We start from the raw sequence: 19,138 nt of genomic DNA on the forward strand, positions 1-19,138 counted from the left end.
CTTCCCTCTTTCCCACCCCCTCCTTGCCTCTCCCCCCCCGTACCCAGCGGCTCCAGGGGGGGGTTCCCAGCCGTGCACCCGCACAGCCGGCCCTGCTCCCCCCCCCGCAGGGTTCTGCAGCACCTCCGAACCCCCGGAGCCAAACCCGCAGTGTCCCCATCTCCCCGTCGCGGCCCCCCCCAGCCCGGGTGCGGTGCCGGGGGTGTGCGGGGCGGGGGCTTTCCCGGCGGGGCGGGGCGGGGGCGGCTCTATAAGGGCCTCGGCGGGGCGGACGGAGCCCGTTCCGCCACCGGCCCCGCACGGCCCCGCACCGTCCCGCCCGGCCATGCCGCTGCCCCGCGCCCCGCTCCGCGCCGCTCTCCTGCTCGGCCTCCTCCTCCTCCTCCTCCGAGCCGCTGCCGCCGAGTCGGTGAGTCCCGCCGGGCCAGGGGAAAAGGGGGTTCTCCCCGGGCTGGGGAAAGAAGGTCCCGATGCTCCCGGGGTCGAGCCGGCAGCTCCCTGTGCTGGTCACCGGCCCGAGAGCTAATGCCAGCCGGGCTCTGCTGCTGCGGGAAATCGGGGGGGAAAAATGGGTTAATAGCAAGAAGGCAGTTCCTGTTCCCTCCTCCGGTTCCCTTGCCTCCTTCCCGGCTTGCGTGCTGCTTCCTCTGATGCCAAAGCAGCCTTGTCCTGTCCCCCCCCCTCCCCGGGCTGTCCCCCCCCCCCCCCCGGGCTGTCCCCCCCCGTTGTGCCGCTCCTCACGCGTCCGCTTCTCCCCTCTCTGCGCTGCTGACCCCTCGCCTTGCTCCTCTCTACTCGGGCCCGGTGGAACCGGAGCAGTAGAGGGTACAAGGGTACGTGAGAGAAAGGAGTTACAGCTCTCCAGCTCGGCTTTGATCTCCAGCGGCTGGTTGTGGACTTCAGCCCTTTAATCCCTCCTTTATCGGGAGGGTTAGATACGCGCAGCGCCTGGGCAGGCGTTCCCTTCTTACCTGAGCTTGGTTGTGCTGGTCCCTGGGGGTTCTGTGTGTTTCAAACCTTCCTCGCTTCCCTTCACGTGGCAGCGAAAAGCTGCCTTACCGTGGGAGCTTTAAGAATCTCTTAAATATATCATGAGGTGGAACTGTTTGGCTGCTTCAAGGCTGGGCACAGGTGGGATCTTTGTGGTGAAGCAGAGATTTTTGGGATTCTGCGTTCCCTGCTGTTTGGTTTTGTCTTCCGTTTTACTGATGGGGCAGTCAGGGCAGATTCCTCTGCTCGTCTGAAAGAATTGCGGAGATTAAGGTAACTGCAGGAGATTCTCCGAACTCGTTCTAATCATCTGCAGTGCTTTGTCATGGATTGAAGGGTGGGTGGGCTGATCAGGACTGATAAGGCTCTGCTGCTCGGTTGCTCCCTGATAGGGGCACAGCGTTTGGGGGGCTGCGGGTTGTAGAGTAGAAAACTCCCACAGAAAGCATCCGCAGGAATTGTCAGCCCCTCTCTGCTAAGACCAAGCAGCCCAAATCCACTCGGATCTGGTGTCTTTATCCCTGCTGTTAAGCACGTGAATCGGTCGCTTGAGAACTGGCCCGAACTAGTAGCACAAACCTTTGGGGCAGACAGCATCTGGAAGTTGCATTGACCATGTTTGGTATGAAATGCAACTTGGTGTCCCTGGGGAATCGAGTGGTCTGCAAGCATCGGATTTCTGCAAAGACAACCAGTTTTGCACAGATGTATTCTGTAAATCCTTGTGTAGAGCTTGGATGGAGTATTGGCCTGTATCTTTTAAGTTACTAAGATGGGGTGTATGCTTGAGAAGTAACGCTGGCTTACTATAAAGCCTTATCCAAACAAATTGTTTGGGTTACGGGCTGCTGGGGAGGAGACCGAGATGACACAGTGTTTGGGAGAGTTCTGCTGGCGCTCCTCCTGTATTATTTTGTGTTAATAGCACTGCCAAAACGTGCAGGGCTGCACAGCGTGTGGCTCTTACTTCTCCCATGCAGGCAGGGTGAAGACAGGTAGCTCTTTCTTAACAAGAAGGGGATTGTGTTTCTTCTGCTTATGTAAGAGCATGGCTTTTGAGTGATTCGGTGCTTGAATATTTCCCCAGCCTGTACAAACAGAAATGCCTTGGCTCCTTTCCCCTTGCATGGCTTTCCAGTGGAGATGGGATTTCTCCGTGTGAAGCAATTTTGGATGTGTAAGAGGGTGGGGAATATTGCTGAAGTGCTGGAGTGTGACGTTGGTGCTTGGGCTGTGGGTGGGTTGTGTTACAACAGCACAGCAACCACTTGTGAGAACATTGGCTTGTTCCTGTGGGGTGGGGGCAGGTTTAAGCTGAAGCCCAACATCTCCCTTTAATTCCCTGCCCCCTCTGGTCAAGTGCTTAAGAAACCAAAGGCCATGTGGGCAGGGTGCGAGGAAGGGGTTCCTGCAGAAGATGCTTGAGGATCCTAGAGCTGGGGATGGCAGAGAGCCACCAGTGCAGCCAAGACATAGGAACAGTGGAGGACTTGCTCTGCCTTACTTGGGCAGAGTAGCATCCTTGAGCTCTCTCTGCACTTTTAGCATCTAAAAGTGCCCCTGGCAGCACAGGGCGGGCAGCAAGAGGTATTCATTACCCTGGAGCAGAGGGGTCTGCCAGCAGCCTGGCTTGGGCTGCTCCTACCTGTGTCTGAGCTGAACGAGTACTCTGAGCACCCTGAGCTCAGCAGGGCCAGAGCTCTGCTAATGCTTGTTGCAGCTGTCCTACCCTTCTGCTTTGAAATATGCACAAAAAGTCTCAGTGCAGCACCACATCATGTTTGTGCATCCCTAGCAGTGTAGACAAGCAGAAATCCAACCCAGAAGCTGCTGGCAGAGGGTTGTCTAGGGAGAGGGAGGGGAGGCTTCGTGCTGTTTGTGGGCTCTGTTTGCTAGTTTGAAGCAATCATGCTTGGAGGCCTCCTGATTGGCAAAGCTGGTGTCTTGTTGATGATAGCTGTGTTTGGAAAGTAGTGCAGCATTATTAATGTTAAAACCGGTTTGGCTTGTCCTGCTGCCATTGATCCCCGAGGCCTGTTCTTTCTGCTCTTTGCCCAGTTTCTCATCTGTCCCTCCCAATCAAATCAAGGCATTGCTATCTGCACGTTTTACTTTGTTTTTTACCTCCTGACTGGGAAAACTCACGGGGCAGCTGAACGTGTGAAGCAAATTCTTGCTTTGCTTCAGCCTCCTTGAAACACAGAGCAGCAAAATGACAGTCTAAGGTGATGCCCCTTAGTCCTGAAGGGAAGGAGCCCGGGACTTCTGGTAGCTGAACCTAGAGCTGTCTGTTGGGTTGAAAAGGAAGAAATAGCCTGTTTAGCACCTGGGACCTTGCTGAACAGCATGCACAAGTCATGGGGTGGGCGCTCGGGGATGCACAGTTCCTCTGCAAAACAGCACCTTCTCCAGACTGGATGTGGAGGTGCCTGCATGGGTGGCAGCAATCACCCCTGCAGCGCTTGGGGCGCAGACAGGGAGACTGTGCTGCTGCCCAGTTCTCTTCTGTCCTAAGTGCCTGCCAGCTCCCATGCTGGAGAGCACTTTTTTTGTGTGGCTCAGAGTTTTCCAAACAGCTTACGCAAGAGGCGCGTCGGGGCTGAACTTGGTACTTTTCAAACTCATGATACCAGAGACTCATTCACTCTCGGAAGTTAATGCTGTTGGCCAATGTGATTGCCCTCTTTCCTGCCCCTCCTGTTGTGTCCCAAGGCCTTGGCACTTTGAGGTCCTGCAAAGGCCTTTATCCAGTCCAACAACAGTGAAAAATACTTTTTCTATGTGTCTCACCCTCTGCCCTCACCTCCAAGCCTCTGTTAGTGGCTCTGCTGTTGTCTGGAGCTGTTTAAATGGTTAGGGTGGAGAGGCCATTTGCTGCTCTCAAATGCCTCAAGTGGAGCCTAATGTGACCTTGCCATGGTTTTCCTGTGGCTGCTTTACTGCTTGCTGGATGCACTTATGTCTCACTTCCACTACAGAGCTGGAAGTTGCTAACTTGACTTTCAGAGTGATGATGGAGAGGGGGCCTCTGGCTGGCTGCTCAGCATGCAGACTTCAGCACAACTCCTGCAGCTACTTTTCCCTCCCCTCTGACTCCTGGTTATGGTAAATGCTCTGTTGAAAACATGCTGGCTGCTCAAATCCACTTGGCTGTAAGTTAACAATAGGTTGTATTGCAGATGGGTTAAGTTGTTCTCCCTCAAATGGATGGGTTGATGGGCTTTATCTTTAAAACCAACTTTAAAAAAAAAAAAAATCAGTTATAGTAACTGTACCAGTGAGGGAGGCATGATAACTGTGATTGTACAGTCTGAAGCTGACTCTTAAGATTACTTAAGTTATTGTGGCTCACAGATCCTGCAGAACTCCCCAGCTGTCACTTTGGCTAGACTAAAAGGAGCATCCATCCTTCAAAACACTTCCTTGCTCTTGAGTTAACATCTCTCCTCTTCAGCCTGCTCTCAGATCCTTGCAGCTGCCTTCTCCCTCTCCACTCAGTACAGTTCCTTCGTGCCCTGTAACCACAGCAAGGCTGTGCTGCTGTTGCAGCCTCCAACTAGATGCTAATGTAGTTGAAGCACTACAAAACCAGTGGGGACAAACACTGCACACGCCGACCTCCAGGCTGCTGTTGTGGAGCATGTGTGGCTGTTTGTTTGAGACTCGGTGGAATGCAAATACTTCAGATTAAGGATTCAAATGATTTCCACTAGAATGAGACTCTTGTGATGAGACTGGGCTTGGTGGCCCTGAATAGACAGGGCAGCCTAGTTAAAGAGTTTAACTTGTCATAAGCTACTGCTCTGAGGGGCTATAGAAGATCCTGCATTAATGAGCTGTTAGAACTGCACTCCTAAATTAGTTCAGACTTCTATTTTTTTTCTATTTTTTTTTTTTTTGTCATTAAGCATGTGTCTGAATGGTTGTCCAGTGAATGCTGCTGCCTCTGACCAGCTCTGCCATGTATGCGAGCAGCCCTGACTCCCAACAGTCATGCTCTGACTCAGGATTTCTGGCACTTGCCTTGGCCTCACAGCTCCAGGAGACTCTGCTGTCACCCTCTGAGTAACAGCCCTGGCCCCTTACCCAGAGCAATGACTCAGACTTCCGAGGTACTCAGCACCCTTACAGGGAAAGAAAAGGGGTGACAAGCAAAACCAGAGCTGCTTTGCAGATGGTCTGTGCTGCCCTTGGCACCGAGTTCCTTCACTGCTGCCTCTCCTCAGATCTGCCTGGGGTTGTGGCCGTCGTGGGCAAACAACTGTCGGGCTCTGACATCTGATTGCTGCCAGTAGCTGTGTCGGCAAAGGCAAATCAGAAAATGGCCTTGTGAGCAGCCACTGACTTGCTCTGGCAGCCTGGTGGTTGTTGTGGTACAGCTGAGAGTTGCATAGGGGAGAGAGGAGGGCAGCAGTATTGGATCTGAAATAACTGAGAGCTTTCAAAGCAAGCTAAAGGAGCAGGAAGTCTCAGAAGAGGGGGTTAAACACTTCATCCTCAGTCTGGAGAAAATGTCAGTGTAGGAGGGGAAAAACATGCAAGACGTAGCTGCGTCCCTCTCGATTTCTGAAGGCTGGCTGGCTTCAAAAACACACTTGTAAAAGTGTTATTTGTGCTGGAAATACGTGCCCTTGCCAGTTTTATCCTTAAATCCTTTGAGACTGAGACTCTGCTTATAAAATACCAAATGGCTCTTGTTACACAAATTATTAGGATAGCTTAAAAATCAAAGCAGTAAATTAAAATCTCAGAGAGACATTCCTTGGGGCGGGAAGGAGACAGGGAGACCTGTAGCCCTGTTACCCAAGCAGCTAGTGACATGTCAAGCAAAAACAGGATTTCTTTTTGCTTAAGCAAATTGCATTCTGTCAGGGAAAGCAAAGTCTGCCATGGGAAGGATTTCTTTCTTCTGATGTCGCTCTGCCTGAGCTGCTGAAGGGGAAGAGGTGTCTCCACTACAGTTCAGCTAAAACTGTGCTGCTGTCTGCTGTAAAACTTGAAGTCAGAGCGCTGTGGCCTTGCCCTGTTTACTTTGCTGGGAGGCTCACCCTTCCTCCTGTCCTCTAGCTGCCGTTACAGTCAAACTACAGCAATAAAAAAGAAGTGTTAATGTGCATTAAGGACCACAAGTGCCTGCCTTGGACTTGCACCAAAGCAGCCCCCCCCCCACAGCACACTAGCCAGAAATCTCTGTGTGAAAGGTGAGGTGATGGAGGGGAACGTGGCTAGAAGGAGGGTGCCTGGTGGGATGGGGTGCTTGGCCTGGAGGGGAGGTAGGACCCGTGGGTGGAGGGACTCATCCTGGCCAGCCTGGTGCTGGGAGGGGGGCAAATGCTGCTTTAATGGGCTAGTGTCCTCCTTTAAAAACACAGGCGTTTCTAGCAGTCTCTCCCCCGAATGGAAATACAGGCCTTCCTGATGTCAGGAGCTTTTGCTTGGAAGACTCTGTTCCCCAGCAAGATAAATATTTATTGCAAATCCACAGCGTGCAGTGGAGCAGACTCTGGAGCCAGGATCTTGCATGAGACTGTTTATGTGCGGGCTGTTCTTGGCGCTAATTCCAAATTTCCCGAGGCTGAGTTTGAGGAGCTGGTCCTGCGCGTTGGTTACTAAATGACTTGTTAGTCCAGCCAAGCACAGGCTTTGCAGAGCCAGGGAAGGAGCAACCAAAACAAGAGCTGGGTCCCTCTGCTCCTGGCTGTGACTGTGTGGGTGCAGACATGTGGTCAGGGAGTGCTGGAAAAGTGCTGCCAGCTGCTCACCCCTGGCTCAGAGAGGGGAGGGAGCCTGAGTGGGAGTCCAGAGCTCTCTGAGAGAAGACAATTCTGCTGGGAGTGACAGATTTCCCAAAGTACAGCTGCGTTATCCCCAATAGTGTGTGCTGTGTCTGTTGCTCTCTGGGACCAAGCCAAGGCAACCTCTGCACAAGTGGGGAATGTCTCTGTTAAAAAAAAAAAACACCAGTGAAAAAAAAAAACCACCCCTCACACACCAAAACCCCAGTCTCTGCTGCTGTAGCTAACCAGGAGAGAAATCCCTGCTGCTGAAATGTTTGTTTGTATAAATGCTTACACGGGTACAGCCCGATAGTGGAGTGGCATGGACACTCCATCTCAAGTGCTTTCATGCTGATAACATCCTCTGCTACAGTTGTTTGGTTTGGTTTGGTTTGTGTTGTTGTGTTGTTTTTTTTTTTTGCTGGTAGCTTTGCCAACAGAGCAAAACCCGAAATAGCATAAACTGTGCTGGCAGAGCTCAGCTGCCTGGGCTAAGCTTAAATCTTTGGGCTACTACTTCTGATTAGATAAAAATGGCTTGTGGGAGGGGAAGCATTTGCAGGGCACAGCATTGGGAGTCCTGACTGTACAAACAAGCTGAGATTAGCTGCGTGGTGAGCCAACTAGGAAGGGACCCTTTGAAGTTGGTTGTCTGCCTGGCTTGATTTTGCTAACACTTTGGCATGAGGAAGCATAAAGATCCCAAAAAACGCACATCACGTGTTTCTTGCCAAGTGGAAATTCTGCTTGTTTGCATGTCCAGGGAAATATTGGGGTGTAGCTGTATTCTAGGAAAGGGCAATGAGGAACCACCTCTTCCTGACATGAGGGGGAAATGTGACATAGGAAATATCCCTAGCTTGAAGAATCGGCATGAAAAGTTATCCCTGATGGAAAAGCTGCCTTGCTGAGGTCTTTATATCCTTTTCTTTCTTCCACAGACAGGGCACAGAGTTTCTGTTTCTTCCACTGAGCCTCCCTGGTACAGAGTAAGGCAACTCTGAGCGTGCCATGAGCTGGAAAAACTGAATTCTTTTTTTAACCTTGAATAGATTTCTCTAGTTTCTGACCTGAGTGCTAGGCAGTGAAGTGTATGAAATGCCTATAAGCAGCTTAGCAGGGTTAGTAAATTACGTAAAAATACAATCTGGTTATCAACTAGGTGTGTATCACTGCCCATGACCAGGAGAGCCTTTCAGGAGTGTGAAATGGCTCTGCTAAGTTGTTTTCCTCCTGAGTCACATGAGAGCTCCTGTTTTTCCCTCCTGTAGTTTTCCTCTGAACCTTATCTTTATTTGCTTCAGGGTAAGAGATTGACACAGAGCCATCTGCAACTGCCTGCTGAGCTTTATCTCCTCTGGCTGGATGGGGGAGCAAACATCTCCTTCCCCTCAGTCTCTGTAGGTCTCTGGATCAGTGATTTGGGGCAGTTATTTTGCCACCGCTGCAGTGAACAGATCCCAGTGTGTGCCTGCCTGGCAAAGGACTCAGCCTTTATGGCTTTGCTCTTGGTTGATAATCAGGCAAGAGCAGTTAAACAAGAATTCATTCCTTTGTAATCTCTCTGTCCTCCTGCTTGCTACTATGGCATGGCCTGATCGGCAGGCGTGTACAGTGGGCTGCAGGGAGCAGGCTGTGTGAGCAAACACACCTGAGTGAAAAAGTAGCTGAGGTCTGACTTTGTGAGTGCAGGGAAGCCTGTTTTCTGCAAGCAGAGCCTGGGAGGGTTCATCCCTGCTGCAGAGGAGGCACCCGTGACAGCGAGTGGCTTTCCAGAGCACAGGATTAGGGTGTGATTGTCGCAGGGATTATGTTTCTGCTGCTGCGTGAGCCCCCAGGAGAGCTGCTTGTGGTGGTAGCTTAAAGAATCAGGGAGTGGGGATGAGTGAGGAGTGACCCAGGCTGAGGCTGTGGTAGTGCTGGACAAGTGTCCCTGCCAAGTTCAGCACACAGGACTGGTTATGTGGCTGCAGAGACACATGGAGTGGGGATGCTTCTCTTAAGTCACCCTGAACGAGTGATGCATATACCAGCTGAACAGTTTGTCAGCCTGCATGTTGCTCTTGCTTGGCCTCATTAAGCAAGACTCTACTCCTTGCCTTTTTCTTTCTGAGCACAATTTAAAAATAATATAAATGCCCCTCTTTGGTAAGAAGTACAAGTGCAAGGGGTAGTGTGCAACAACTGATCCTGGGGTAGTGGAGATGTAGTGTGCTAGCTCCTGCTGCCAGCCAGGGGCTGCCTGCAAGCCCTGACCTGTGCTTCTGTCTCTGGTTCCCCCTTAGTCCTCAGAGATGCTTTGGGTTTACCTTTGCTGCTTGCTGTGATTAGGAGTGCATCTGTACAGTGGCTGTTGGAGAGGAGAGGGGCAAGGCTGGCTTTGCCCAGAGTCACTCTACTTGTCGTCCTGCTCCAGGACTGCTTGAAAAGTGTTGAGCAAAAGCACAGTTTAGCCATGTCTGAAAGTCTCGGGGTGACTGAGTCTCTCAGGGTGAGCCTGTCATGCAACTAAACACGCATGTACCTGGATGGGAGCTGTTTAACTTCTGTCCTTTGGTACAGAAGCCAGGATGGGCCATGTGAGCTGTAAATTACGTGGGACAAACTGACCAGGAACAAGAGATAAAATGGTACCCTCCACACATGGGCAGAAGTGAAGGTTTGGACGCTTTGCTTGAGCTTTAAAACCCTCCTGGTTCTTGTGCTCCTGGAAGAGCTGGGTGGAAGTGAACTGTATGGAAATCCCCTCTCTCAGGCTTGGTGGTTTACAGAGTTTGCATCCTTGCACTGGAAAGGCCCAGTTGGATTCGCTGCTCTTTGGTTCATGATGCAGGGCAGCAGGAGGGCCAGGATGATCTCTTAATAACCAGGCTCCAAGGCTGGGCCATGCAGGCATCTGCTAGTATCATCTGGGAGCCCTTTCTTGTTCAGCTGATCTAGAAGTGCATGGTGATGCTGTGAGGTGACATCTGTCCGTGACAGCACAGGTCTGGGAAAGGTATCTTGTGTGATATTGTTTGCTGAAATGAAATGAGATTATTTGTATGACTGTCCCCTAGTAGAGACCACCTGAGAAGAGCCCCAGGAACAGCTTACACTGATCTGTCCCTGCGGGCTGCAGAGAGTTAACAGATCTGCACCTCTGTCCCCTCTTCTGCCACCTCCCAGGCTGGCCCAGCTCCAGGTGCTTTTGTCTAGGAAAGGCTGACTTTCACCTTGCTCCTGTTTACTCCTAGGCTTGTGTGCACAGTGCTGGGGAGGGAGATGCAGGAGCAAGCTGGGTTATAAACTTGATAAAGAGCTCCTTGCGCTTTGGATCCCCAAGTCCCTGCAGGCCTGACTCCCTTTGCAGCTTGCTGGCTGCGACCCTTCAAAGAAGCTTTTAATGAGCTCTGGTGTGTTTGATCAGAGACAAGAGCCAACTGTAAAAGCTGGTTCTGTGTCTGGAAACCTTAGTCTCTGCCCCAAAACACCATTTGGAGTTTTGTTTTGGTTTTTTGTTTTGTTTTGTTTTTTTTTAAAGGATTTGCAAAGGTTGTGGTGAGGATGTGTGGGCTGGGGCAGGGGAGCTGCCTAGGTTTGTTATTTCCCAGAACTAACCAGCAGCTGGGGAAATTCACACACTTGGACAGAAACTTTGCTTGCTGCCTCAAAAAATAGATGTTCTTGCTTTGAGATGGGGCTGTAAGCAAAGGCCTCAGGAGCATGAAATGGAGTGGGGTGAGCTGGGGATGGAGCACAGCAGGGCTGCAGGTCCTTGCCTGGGTGCCAGGGCTGTAATTCCTGTGCCTGGCTTCATCCAGTAGTGCAGCCTGTCTCTGGCTCAAACACGAGACCTTTGTGTCCAGCTCTTCCAGGAATGACACTCATAGTACACGTGCCTGATGTGCTGGTTGGCTGGCAGGGAATACACTTATTTTTTGCCACTGGCAGGCAAGAAAAGCTTCTGCTTCCCAGCATGTTGATAAATCCCCCTTGGTGCTTAGTGGGGATAAAAGCTGCTTAACACAAGGAAGAAATCCTGGAGCTAGACTCCTACAGAAAAGGTTGATTTCTGTACAGACATCTCTCCGAGAGAGGAGCATATTAATAGCAGGGCTTGACTTCAGCTGCGAGGTGGGGCTGTGCAGCCACCCAGTCCAACTGTTCCAGCAAGTTCCTGGCCCAGTTCCAGAGCTGGGACAACAGGTGGTGGGAAGCAGGCTCCGAGCAGTGCTGGTGCCCTTCTCCAGCTGGCAGTTGCAGAAGGTGTTAAGCTGAATGTGGCCAGAGATGACTTGGCAAAGGCTGACTTAACGGGGCAGTCTCCTGGCTCTTTTTCTCTTGGCTGCAGCCTGCCAGCTGAGATGAAGCATGGACACCTTTCACGCTGCCTCTTCACCTGGTAGTAGGGAGGACTGAATCCTCTTGGAAAGGGCTGCATTTTTTTTTAGCAGTTCTCCAGAGAGCTCTTTATTGTGGCACTTGGGAAGTTTGCAGCCCTTGCTGTTAAGTCTGTGAAAGTGCCTGTGTGCCCTCACAGGTGTGTATGTGAGGAATGTGCCTGCTCCAGACCTGCCCTTCCAGCGCAGCACTCCAGCCTTAACTCTTCCTGGGCTGCCCATGCCCCAGCTCCCAGGAGGAGCCTGCTCCCTGGGAGAGCATGTCTTGAAACCTGGAGGGTAAATAGGGAGATGCCCAGCAGCCCTCTTAACCTCCCTGGCAGATGAATTTGTAAACTGAGACTCACTGCCCGCACAAAAAGTTTCCCGTACGGTCCGAGAAGCTCTTGTGGCTTCCAGGAACTTCCCTGTCCTTGCTTAAGACGATGATGAAGAGTGAGTTCAAGGAACACTCCCCTATAATCTTATTTACGCTTGTGAGTCAGTAATTTCCTTGTTATGTCCTTTGGCTTGTAAACACTGCCTGTCCTGATTTAAATAGGTTTTTCTGATAGCCAAACCTGGTGCGTTCCACAGCGTGCAGTAATGGCCGTGGCAGCCTGCCACTTCATGGCTCAGGGCTGTGCTGATCTGATAAAGCCAGCCTGCTGTCCAGCCACTGGGTGCCCTGGCCGTGGGTTTTCTTGAGCCGCCCTCATTAGGGCATGAGCTGGCTGTGATTCATAAGGAAGGACCGTGTGAGCTGGCTCGGGGTGCGGCTGCGTGCCGGGCTCTGGCCAGCGCCGATCTTGGCGCAGCAGCCGGGATGTTGGGCTCTGCAGCAAAGGTGCTTCCCAGCCCCGGCTCTGGAGCTCAGGCAGATGGGAATGGGGCTCTTCCTGCCCCTTGATGAAATAGCCAGAAGCTCTCGTGGGAACAGCATCTGCGTGCTGGCAGCAGTTTCCGCTGCAGGTTGGGCTTTGGCTGCCTGTCACGTATCTTGAAATGAATTTGCCTTGGAGCAAGTGATCCATAATGTTAGGAATGCCTGGTTCCAGGCCGGGAGGGGTATTTCTCCCCAGGTGCCCTTCCTCCTCAGCTCCCTTCCCATCACCTATTACCAGGCTCTGGCAGAGCAGGGGCAGGGGTCTGGGAGGAGAGCTGGCCTCAGCACTTCATGCCCTCTGGGCTGTTGGTTTGGTTATCCTCCAGCAGAGGTGCTGGGGAAACCAAAAGACGCCTCAATAAGCTGATGAAAAGCACATCTAGTAGCCGCTGCTCCTTATGCAAAACGAGAAACATCTGGTCCTGACCACAAGACCTTGTTTGTGGCAAAACCAGTATGCTTAATGGGCAGGGAAGTCTGGGCTGGAAGCAGGTCTGGGGCTGTGGGCAGAGGAAGCTGACGCATGGCTTGTGGCTGCTGGGTGGCCTTGGCTTGTAATCAATAGCGGATGTGATTTGTCACTTGGTGTCACCTGGGGCTGCAGGATGGGCCAGATGTGGCCAGGTGAGCAGGAGGGCTGATCCCAGCCCCTGGAGCTGCAAAACCCCTTACTTCATACTCAGGGTCTCACTACTGCCTTGTTGAAGCAGCAAGTGCTGGGGCTCAGGTGGTGCCACCCAGCTCCACCTGTCCCTGGGTGTCTCTGCTCCTCACCTCCCGTGGTGCTGTAGCTCATGGTAAACCTGTATGTTAAGAAGAGCTGTCTGATGTGCAGGACTGCTCTCCTGGGTAGTTAAGCCTTCAGGACTTGAGCCCAAGTTCTAGGAGACGCACAAGGAACATGTTCCCAACCTTTCTATGGGGACAGCATGAAAATGTTGGTAGGTTTAGCCCCTGATTCTGGGACCCATCCATTTGCATTGTGCATCTTACTCTAGGGAAAGGGGTCGAGTTCCCTCCCATGGTGATGACTTCATGGCTGTGGTGGCATCTGGAGCTGCTGGAATCTGTGGGCTGGTGTTGAGCAACCTGAGCTCATATCTGAGGTACCCTCAGCGGGGCTGGCCCCAGGGCTCTGGGGTGAGGAGAAATTGTTCTGGGGAAATTGCATAACCGTGGTGAGGGCAGGAAGTTTGGGCTTGTGGCTCCTTGGAGGTCCAAGTGCAAATGAGCTCCAGTGTGTAAGCTGCTGCTGTGGCCAAGCAGCTGATTCTGTGGGAAGCTCTCCCGTGTCTGTAGCTGCAGTCATCTGGCCATAAGATTGTGGACTTCATTTTACAGACTTGTTTGTTTATGTGTGTTTTAACAGGTGAGGCAGGGGAAGCTGTTCCTTCAGGCAAGTCATCATTGATAGCAAGTGCTCTTGAACGTCACACTATATTGCACTGCAATTCAGCTGAACTGACAGACCAGTTCTTAACCCCTGGGTTTGTTCCCAGTACAAGCAGCAACCAGCTGCCTTGGTGTGAGGCTTTGGTGCTAGGTGAAATACTTATAGGTGCCAGGCTTTTTTCTCTGGGAATAGCAAGTTCTTCCAAATCCCCCCTTATCGCAAACTGGAGGTATTGCTTTTCCAAATGCTTTTGCTACAAACTCCTGACTAGAGAGTCCTGTTGTGTTATTTTCACCCTGTGGGTTCAAGTGAACCTCCTGAATCTACACTCAGGAAATTCCCCTCCCAGGCTGGTTTTTCTGTTCTGAGAAATTCTAGGGGAATTCAGCTATTTTCAGACTGATTAATATAATGCTTTTGGTGGAGAGGAAGTTCAGCATTTAATGTTCTGATGGAAGTGATGTGCTCAGCCCAGGCTCTGAACTCCTGACCTTTTGCAAAGTGCTTCTGAGGAGATGCCTGACACCACTTCTCTGACCCCATTTGCAGGTGAGAGAAACCGAGACCATGGATGCCCGATGGCTTGGCTATCCTGCCTCTGGAGACTTGCCAGATGATGAAGACATTGGTGAATTCAGGCCTCACTCAACTACTGATGGGTTAGACATAGATGAGGCATCTGGGTCTGGAGGTAAGCAGGGAAGGGGGCAAATGGGTCTCCCTTAGCTGATGCTTTGAAATGTCTTCCAGTACCAGCCCATGAGTGATGGGCTAAGTGCACAACCAGAGTTCCAGAGGGAACTACAGTGTCAGGTGGAGATGAGAAATTGTAGTCACTTACAGATGAGAACAGTGAAAGTGGTTGTACCGTGATGATGAATCGCTCAGGGGTGACAGATGGAAGGCCAGCCAAGCTGGTCTTACTGCAAGTGAAAAGGCACAGCACTGGCTGGATCTCTTTCCTCTCAAACTCCTAAGAATGTCTGAGAAACTTAAAAAATATCCATTTTTAAAGCAGTGTCTTAAAAGGCTTAAAGTTAGTGTCTCAGCTGAGACCAAACAAGGTAAAGGAGTAACTGGTGTTCAGGTGAACTCTGTGACGTGCACAGCTCCCTGCCCAAACCAGTTTCTGTAGCTCCATGTCCCCTTTCTGTGAACATTTGTTCTCTAAAAGGCAAAGAACAAGTGCTGAAATCGGTGCCCGACGTGTTTGGGCAGATCTGGTGAGTGGAGGATTGGTGAACTCTGCTTTAGGGATGGGTGGTGAGAGCCTTGCCCTCCCCCATTGGCATCAGCTTAGCAAGCTGTGGCAGACCTGCTCAGCAGGGCAGCTCCTGATAATCTGCAGCAGGGGCCAAGGGATCCAGCTGAAGATCCCTTCCCTTGGAGAGGTGTTGATCTCAGGATTGCATCTCCTGGTCTTGTGCAATCAAAGCCCTTAAGTGGCAGAAGTACTAGGAGATAAGAGGGAATTGTAGTCAGCAGAGAGCAAGACTCCTACTTGGTCTGCAGTAGCTGGTATTGCTGGAAGTGTCTGAATTCTGGGAAAATGGCATGTAATGAGAGGGAAATTTTAGTGTCCTCTTCTCTAATTTTATTTATTTCCTCCCTCTCTTTGCAGACTACCCAGACTCTGAAGAAACCATATATCTGACCACCATGGATACTCCTGTGGTAAGTATTGCCTCTGCATGTTTTAAGCAGTGTGTAGCTACTCTGGGCTGTCTGTGAAGCTTTCTGAATACCCTTCCCCCTGCAAGACGTGGCATCAAGATCAGTCTACCTGCAGAGCAGTGTGCTCATAATGCACCAAGCAAACTCTTTTCTTCCCTGCACACCCTCCTGCTTTCAGTTGCAGGCAGGCTGGGTGCTGCTTACTGATGGGTGTGGTTTGTCTGTATTCTGTAGATATCTGACAACTATATCCCTGGAGATACTGAGAGAAAGATAGAAGGTGAGAAGAAAAACACAATGCTGGACAATGAAATCATTCCAGACAAAGCTGTACCTGTCGAAGAGAACCTGTCCAACAAGATCTCCATGGCAAGCACAGCCAACAGCAGCATCTTCGAAAGAACAGAAGTCCTTACAGGTAATAATCCACCTTGTCCTGATCAATCATTAATACTGTAAGACAAAATGGCTTCTATTGTTTCCTGTTTCTCTGGGGAGTGGTTCCACTGCTGACAAGGGGAGGGAGATGCAGTCAGTACCTCTGTGACTACCTGTAGCAGGGTCACTTCTGCCTTCTAGTCCTTAAACAGCCGAAGTTTACTAGGGTAAACATGTTGGTTTTGAGCCTGCCAGCTGGCTCTTGCCTTAAGTGCCACCCAAATCATGTGGCAGCTGCTCTGCACCCAGTTTCTACATCAACAAGAGGTGTATCTGGCCATAAATCAATGACATCATGGATTTTCATATAAAATGCAGCTGTTTTTCCTTCTAACCTCACCCCAAGTCCTGCTTTTTCTGAGCCTTGCCAGGAACAAAACAACCTCTCTCAGGGCTTTGAACACCCAGTCAACTGTTTCAATTTAAGTATCTCTGTCAAGAGTAAAACCAAGCAATTGACTCCCCCTCAGCATGTGGGACAGGTCTGTCCCTAGGAAAGCTTCATCAGACACTTGTGTCAATGGTCTGAGTGCAAACCTTGGCACCTCTTCCCAATCTGCAGCCATCTTCCCAGCTGGAGGAGTGGATTGCAAAGCTACCCCACAAATGAGTTGATGCAGTGCAATGAGTAGGTGTCACAGCAAAGGATAAGCTCCACTGAAGTCTTGTGGCCACCCTTGGTGTGAGGGGAGAGAAGATCGTGGTGGTTTTTTGTGGGTTTGTGGTTTTTGGTTGTTGGAAGGAGGTGGTGGTGCCAGTGGGTTGTTGCTGCTGTTTAATGGAAATAGAGTCCCCAGACTGTGCTCACACTGTGCGTTGTGGTGGGGCTTTTTTTGGGGTCAGTTCTTTGGTTTCATCTCCACGCAGGGAGGATGACTTTTTGTCAATGTGTTTTTCTCGCACTACACTGGAAGATGAACACAAACTGATTAATGTGGAACGTGTGATCATTCCCTAGTTGAAAAGCAATTTCTGGCCTTTCCCAACAACATCTGTCACTGAAGTTGCCAGCAGACGGTGACTCTGGAGGCAGGTCTGGGGGCTGGTGCTCCTGGAGGAGATTGTGAGATGTAGCTGATGGTTTGGAGTTGTCCAGGAGTTGAGACTTATTCTGTGCTCTTTTTTTTGTTATCTCCCCAGCTCTCATTGCAGGAGGGGCAGTGGGCCTCCTGTTTGCTGTCTTCCTCATCCTCCTCTTAGTCTATCGCATGAAGAAGAAGGACGAGGGCAGTTACGACCTTGGGAAGAAACCCATCTACAAGAAAGCCCCTACAAACGAGTTCTATGCTTAAAGCTCAGCAGCACCTTGTGCCCATCAAGGGACAAACAGACTGCATGGAAACACTGTGCCCTCAGATGAGATGTGCTGAACAAATGCTCTTTTTGGATTGAATTTCAAAGCGACTTCGAGAAAAAACAAAACTTCCTCCGTGACCCTTCCCTTCCCACTAACAAGGGCCCAAAGAAATACAAAGAGTCTGAAAAAAACCAACCCAACAAAACAACACCTCAGTGTATTTTATTTTTTGTCTAAAGCTAGTGTAAAGAAAGTATAAAGATGCCAATTTTTCTGCTTGGTTTTAGAGTATATAAACATAAAACAGACTGTATGGAAGCAAGCACCATGTGTTTGTCTCCAGTGTGCTGTGCTCAGATGGGCTGCTTCTATAGAAGGTGGCTTTTTTTCTTACCAACCTTGCTAATAGATGTCTTGCAGCAGGCTGTCCATGTGAAGCATTTCTGTGGAGAACTATTTATGAATCTCTTACACTACAGATAAGGTTGCCTTATCAGGGAGTAAAAAGCCCCATAGGGGCTCAGAATCCCTGAGTGCCATAAAGGGCCTTTGGGAATGTTTTTGCCAGGAGACTTCCTGTCTATTCCTGTTGGCCCCAGGCAAGGGTCATTAGTCCCTGAGATCAGGACAGCCAGTTTAGTTTGGCAGTAACAACACCCTTTCCTTGCCTTCAGTCCCTTACCTTTTTTTAAGGATTGCTTGTAGGATTTTTTTTTTATATAACAGAATTTTAAAGAAAATAGCCTAATGTTTATATAAAGTTTGTAGAAATTGTTTTGAAATAATAAAACCAGAATATCTACTTTTTTAATTTCCTCAGATTTATTTTTTCAATCCCTTTGTGTTTCCTTTGGCCAGGCATTTCTGTAGAGCTGTTGTTTTATATGATTTATATTCTGAACTGAAGCAGAGTTAGCTACAGTGTGTTACAGGTTTCTTCTAGTTCTCTAGCAGCTACTGTAGAGGGCAAAGATATTTATGGTTTTCCCATAACTTTTTTAGGATTTGATTTATTTTTTTTTTAAAGTAGAATTATTTATAGTTTGTGAAATGGCTGCTCTTCTCATTTGGTAACTTTTATCCTTTTTATGTAAAACACTAATATAATGAGTCTCCATGAAAACTATTTAAGCTTTATTCTGTGAATTTTAATTATAAATTCAAGGCAATAACTTCTAGGATTAATCTGTATGCAAAATTGGATTCTTAATGATTGAAGCAGGGAAAAGATGAGTATTTCTAGCTTGTAATATATTATAATCAGTCCTATAGAGCTATATTTTATAACTTCTACTGGTAAATAGACAGTTCCAGGTGAAAAGGCTGGAGTTAATTCTTCAGCAGCCTTACTGTGTGTAGGAAGCTTGGTCTGGTTTGTGCTGCTGTCTAGAGGATGCCCAGTTGTCCCAGTGGCTCATGCTGGAAAGAGCAGCTGGGGGCAGCTGGAGCCCTGTCCCTATGCCTGGAGGCAGGCTGAGGGTGGGGATGTGCTGGGTTTGATCCTCTGCCTTGGAGCAGAGGTTCCCATTTGGGGTTGCTCTTTGGAGCAAGGGCTGGGAGCTCACAGAATGGAGAAAATACCTGGGTTTTAGGGGATGGCTGAGTTGCAGAGTCCCTTGCAGTACTGTGCTGAGTCCCTGTCTCGTGGAAGGCTGGATTTGGGAGCTGGAAGGCTGGATTTGGGAGCTCGAAAGCTGCCTCGGTGGCATCTCCCAGCTGGGAGCACTTGAGTTTTTTGTAGGCAGCCAGTTCTGAACCTGCTGCAGTGGGTCTTGCTATACCATGTACATAGCTCCTACCTCTACTGAGAGTTAGACCAATTCCCCCAGTGCTCCCAGGGCAAAGGGTGAGGTGTGTGTCCCTGCTTCTGCTTCAGGAAGGTGCTCCAGAGCTGCTTTGTGCAAGTCGTGTCCTCCCACAGCTCTTGGAACCTGATGTGGTGTAAGACAAAATCTGAGTGTGGCTCCCCAGACTGAGCAGGTTGTGAGGGCTGTTTAGAAATCTTGACCCCTGAAGCCTCCTTCCTGAGCCTGTGTTGCAGGCTTGAGGCCAAACTCACAGACAAATTCAGCTTCATCTGGTGGCAGCTGCTTCTCGGAGCAGGGCAGGCGAAGTGGGGATCACAGGGGAGCTGTGTTGGGACATGGGTGGGAGAGGACATTCCCCCAGCCTCCTCCTCCAGGTTGACTCACTGGCTTGGTCCCAGTACAAGTGTGTTTGGGGAAACTGCAGGCTCTGGGAGGCTCTAAAAACTGCACAGAGTTCACTGCAGGCTGGGAAGGAGGGAGGATTTTACTGCCTATGGACAGCACTACCAGGAAG

General features: G+C 50.2%; 1 protein-coding gene across 2 annotated transcripts; it reads left to right on the plus strand.

Moving 5' to 3' along the window:
- The first annotated feature begins 266 nt into the window (after positions 1–266).
- Positions 267–17,627, plus strand: SDC4 (syndecan 4). 2 transcript variants are annotated; one of them, XM_051632986.1, is made up of 5 exons: positions 267–409; positions 13,957–14,098; positions 15,029–15,081; positions 15,316–15,499; positions 16,660–17,627. In XM_051632986.1, the coding sequence occupies exons 1-5, from the start codon at positions 326–328 to the stop codon at positions 16,809–16,811; spliced, it is 615 nt and encodes a 204-aa protein (XP_051488946.1). In that variant the 5' UTR covers positions 267–325; the 3' UTR covers positions 16,812–17,627. The 2 variants fall into 2 exon arrangements, with proteins under 2 accessions (XP_051488946.1, XP_051488947.1); XM_051632987.1 differs by lacking the exon at positions 267–409 and adding an exon at positions 987–1,263.
- The last annotated feature ends 1,511 nt before the right edge of the window (positions 17,628–19,138 follow it).

Source organism: Apus apus, chromosome 15 (assembly GCF_020740795.1).
Source record: "Apus apus isolate bApuApu2 chromosome 15, bApuApu2.pri.cur, whole genome shotgun sequence".
NCBI lineage: Eukaryota > Metazoa > Chordata > Aves > Apodiformes > Apodidae > Apus > Apus apus.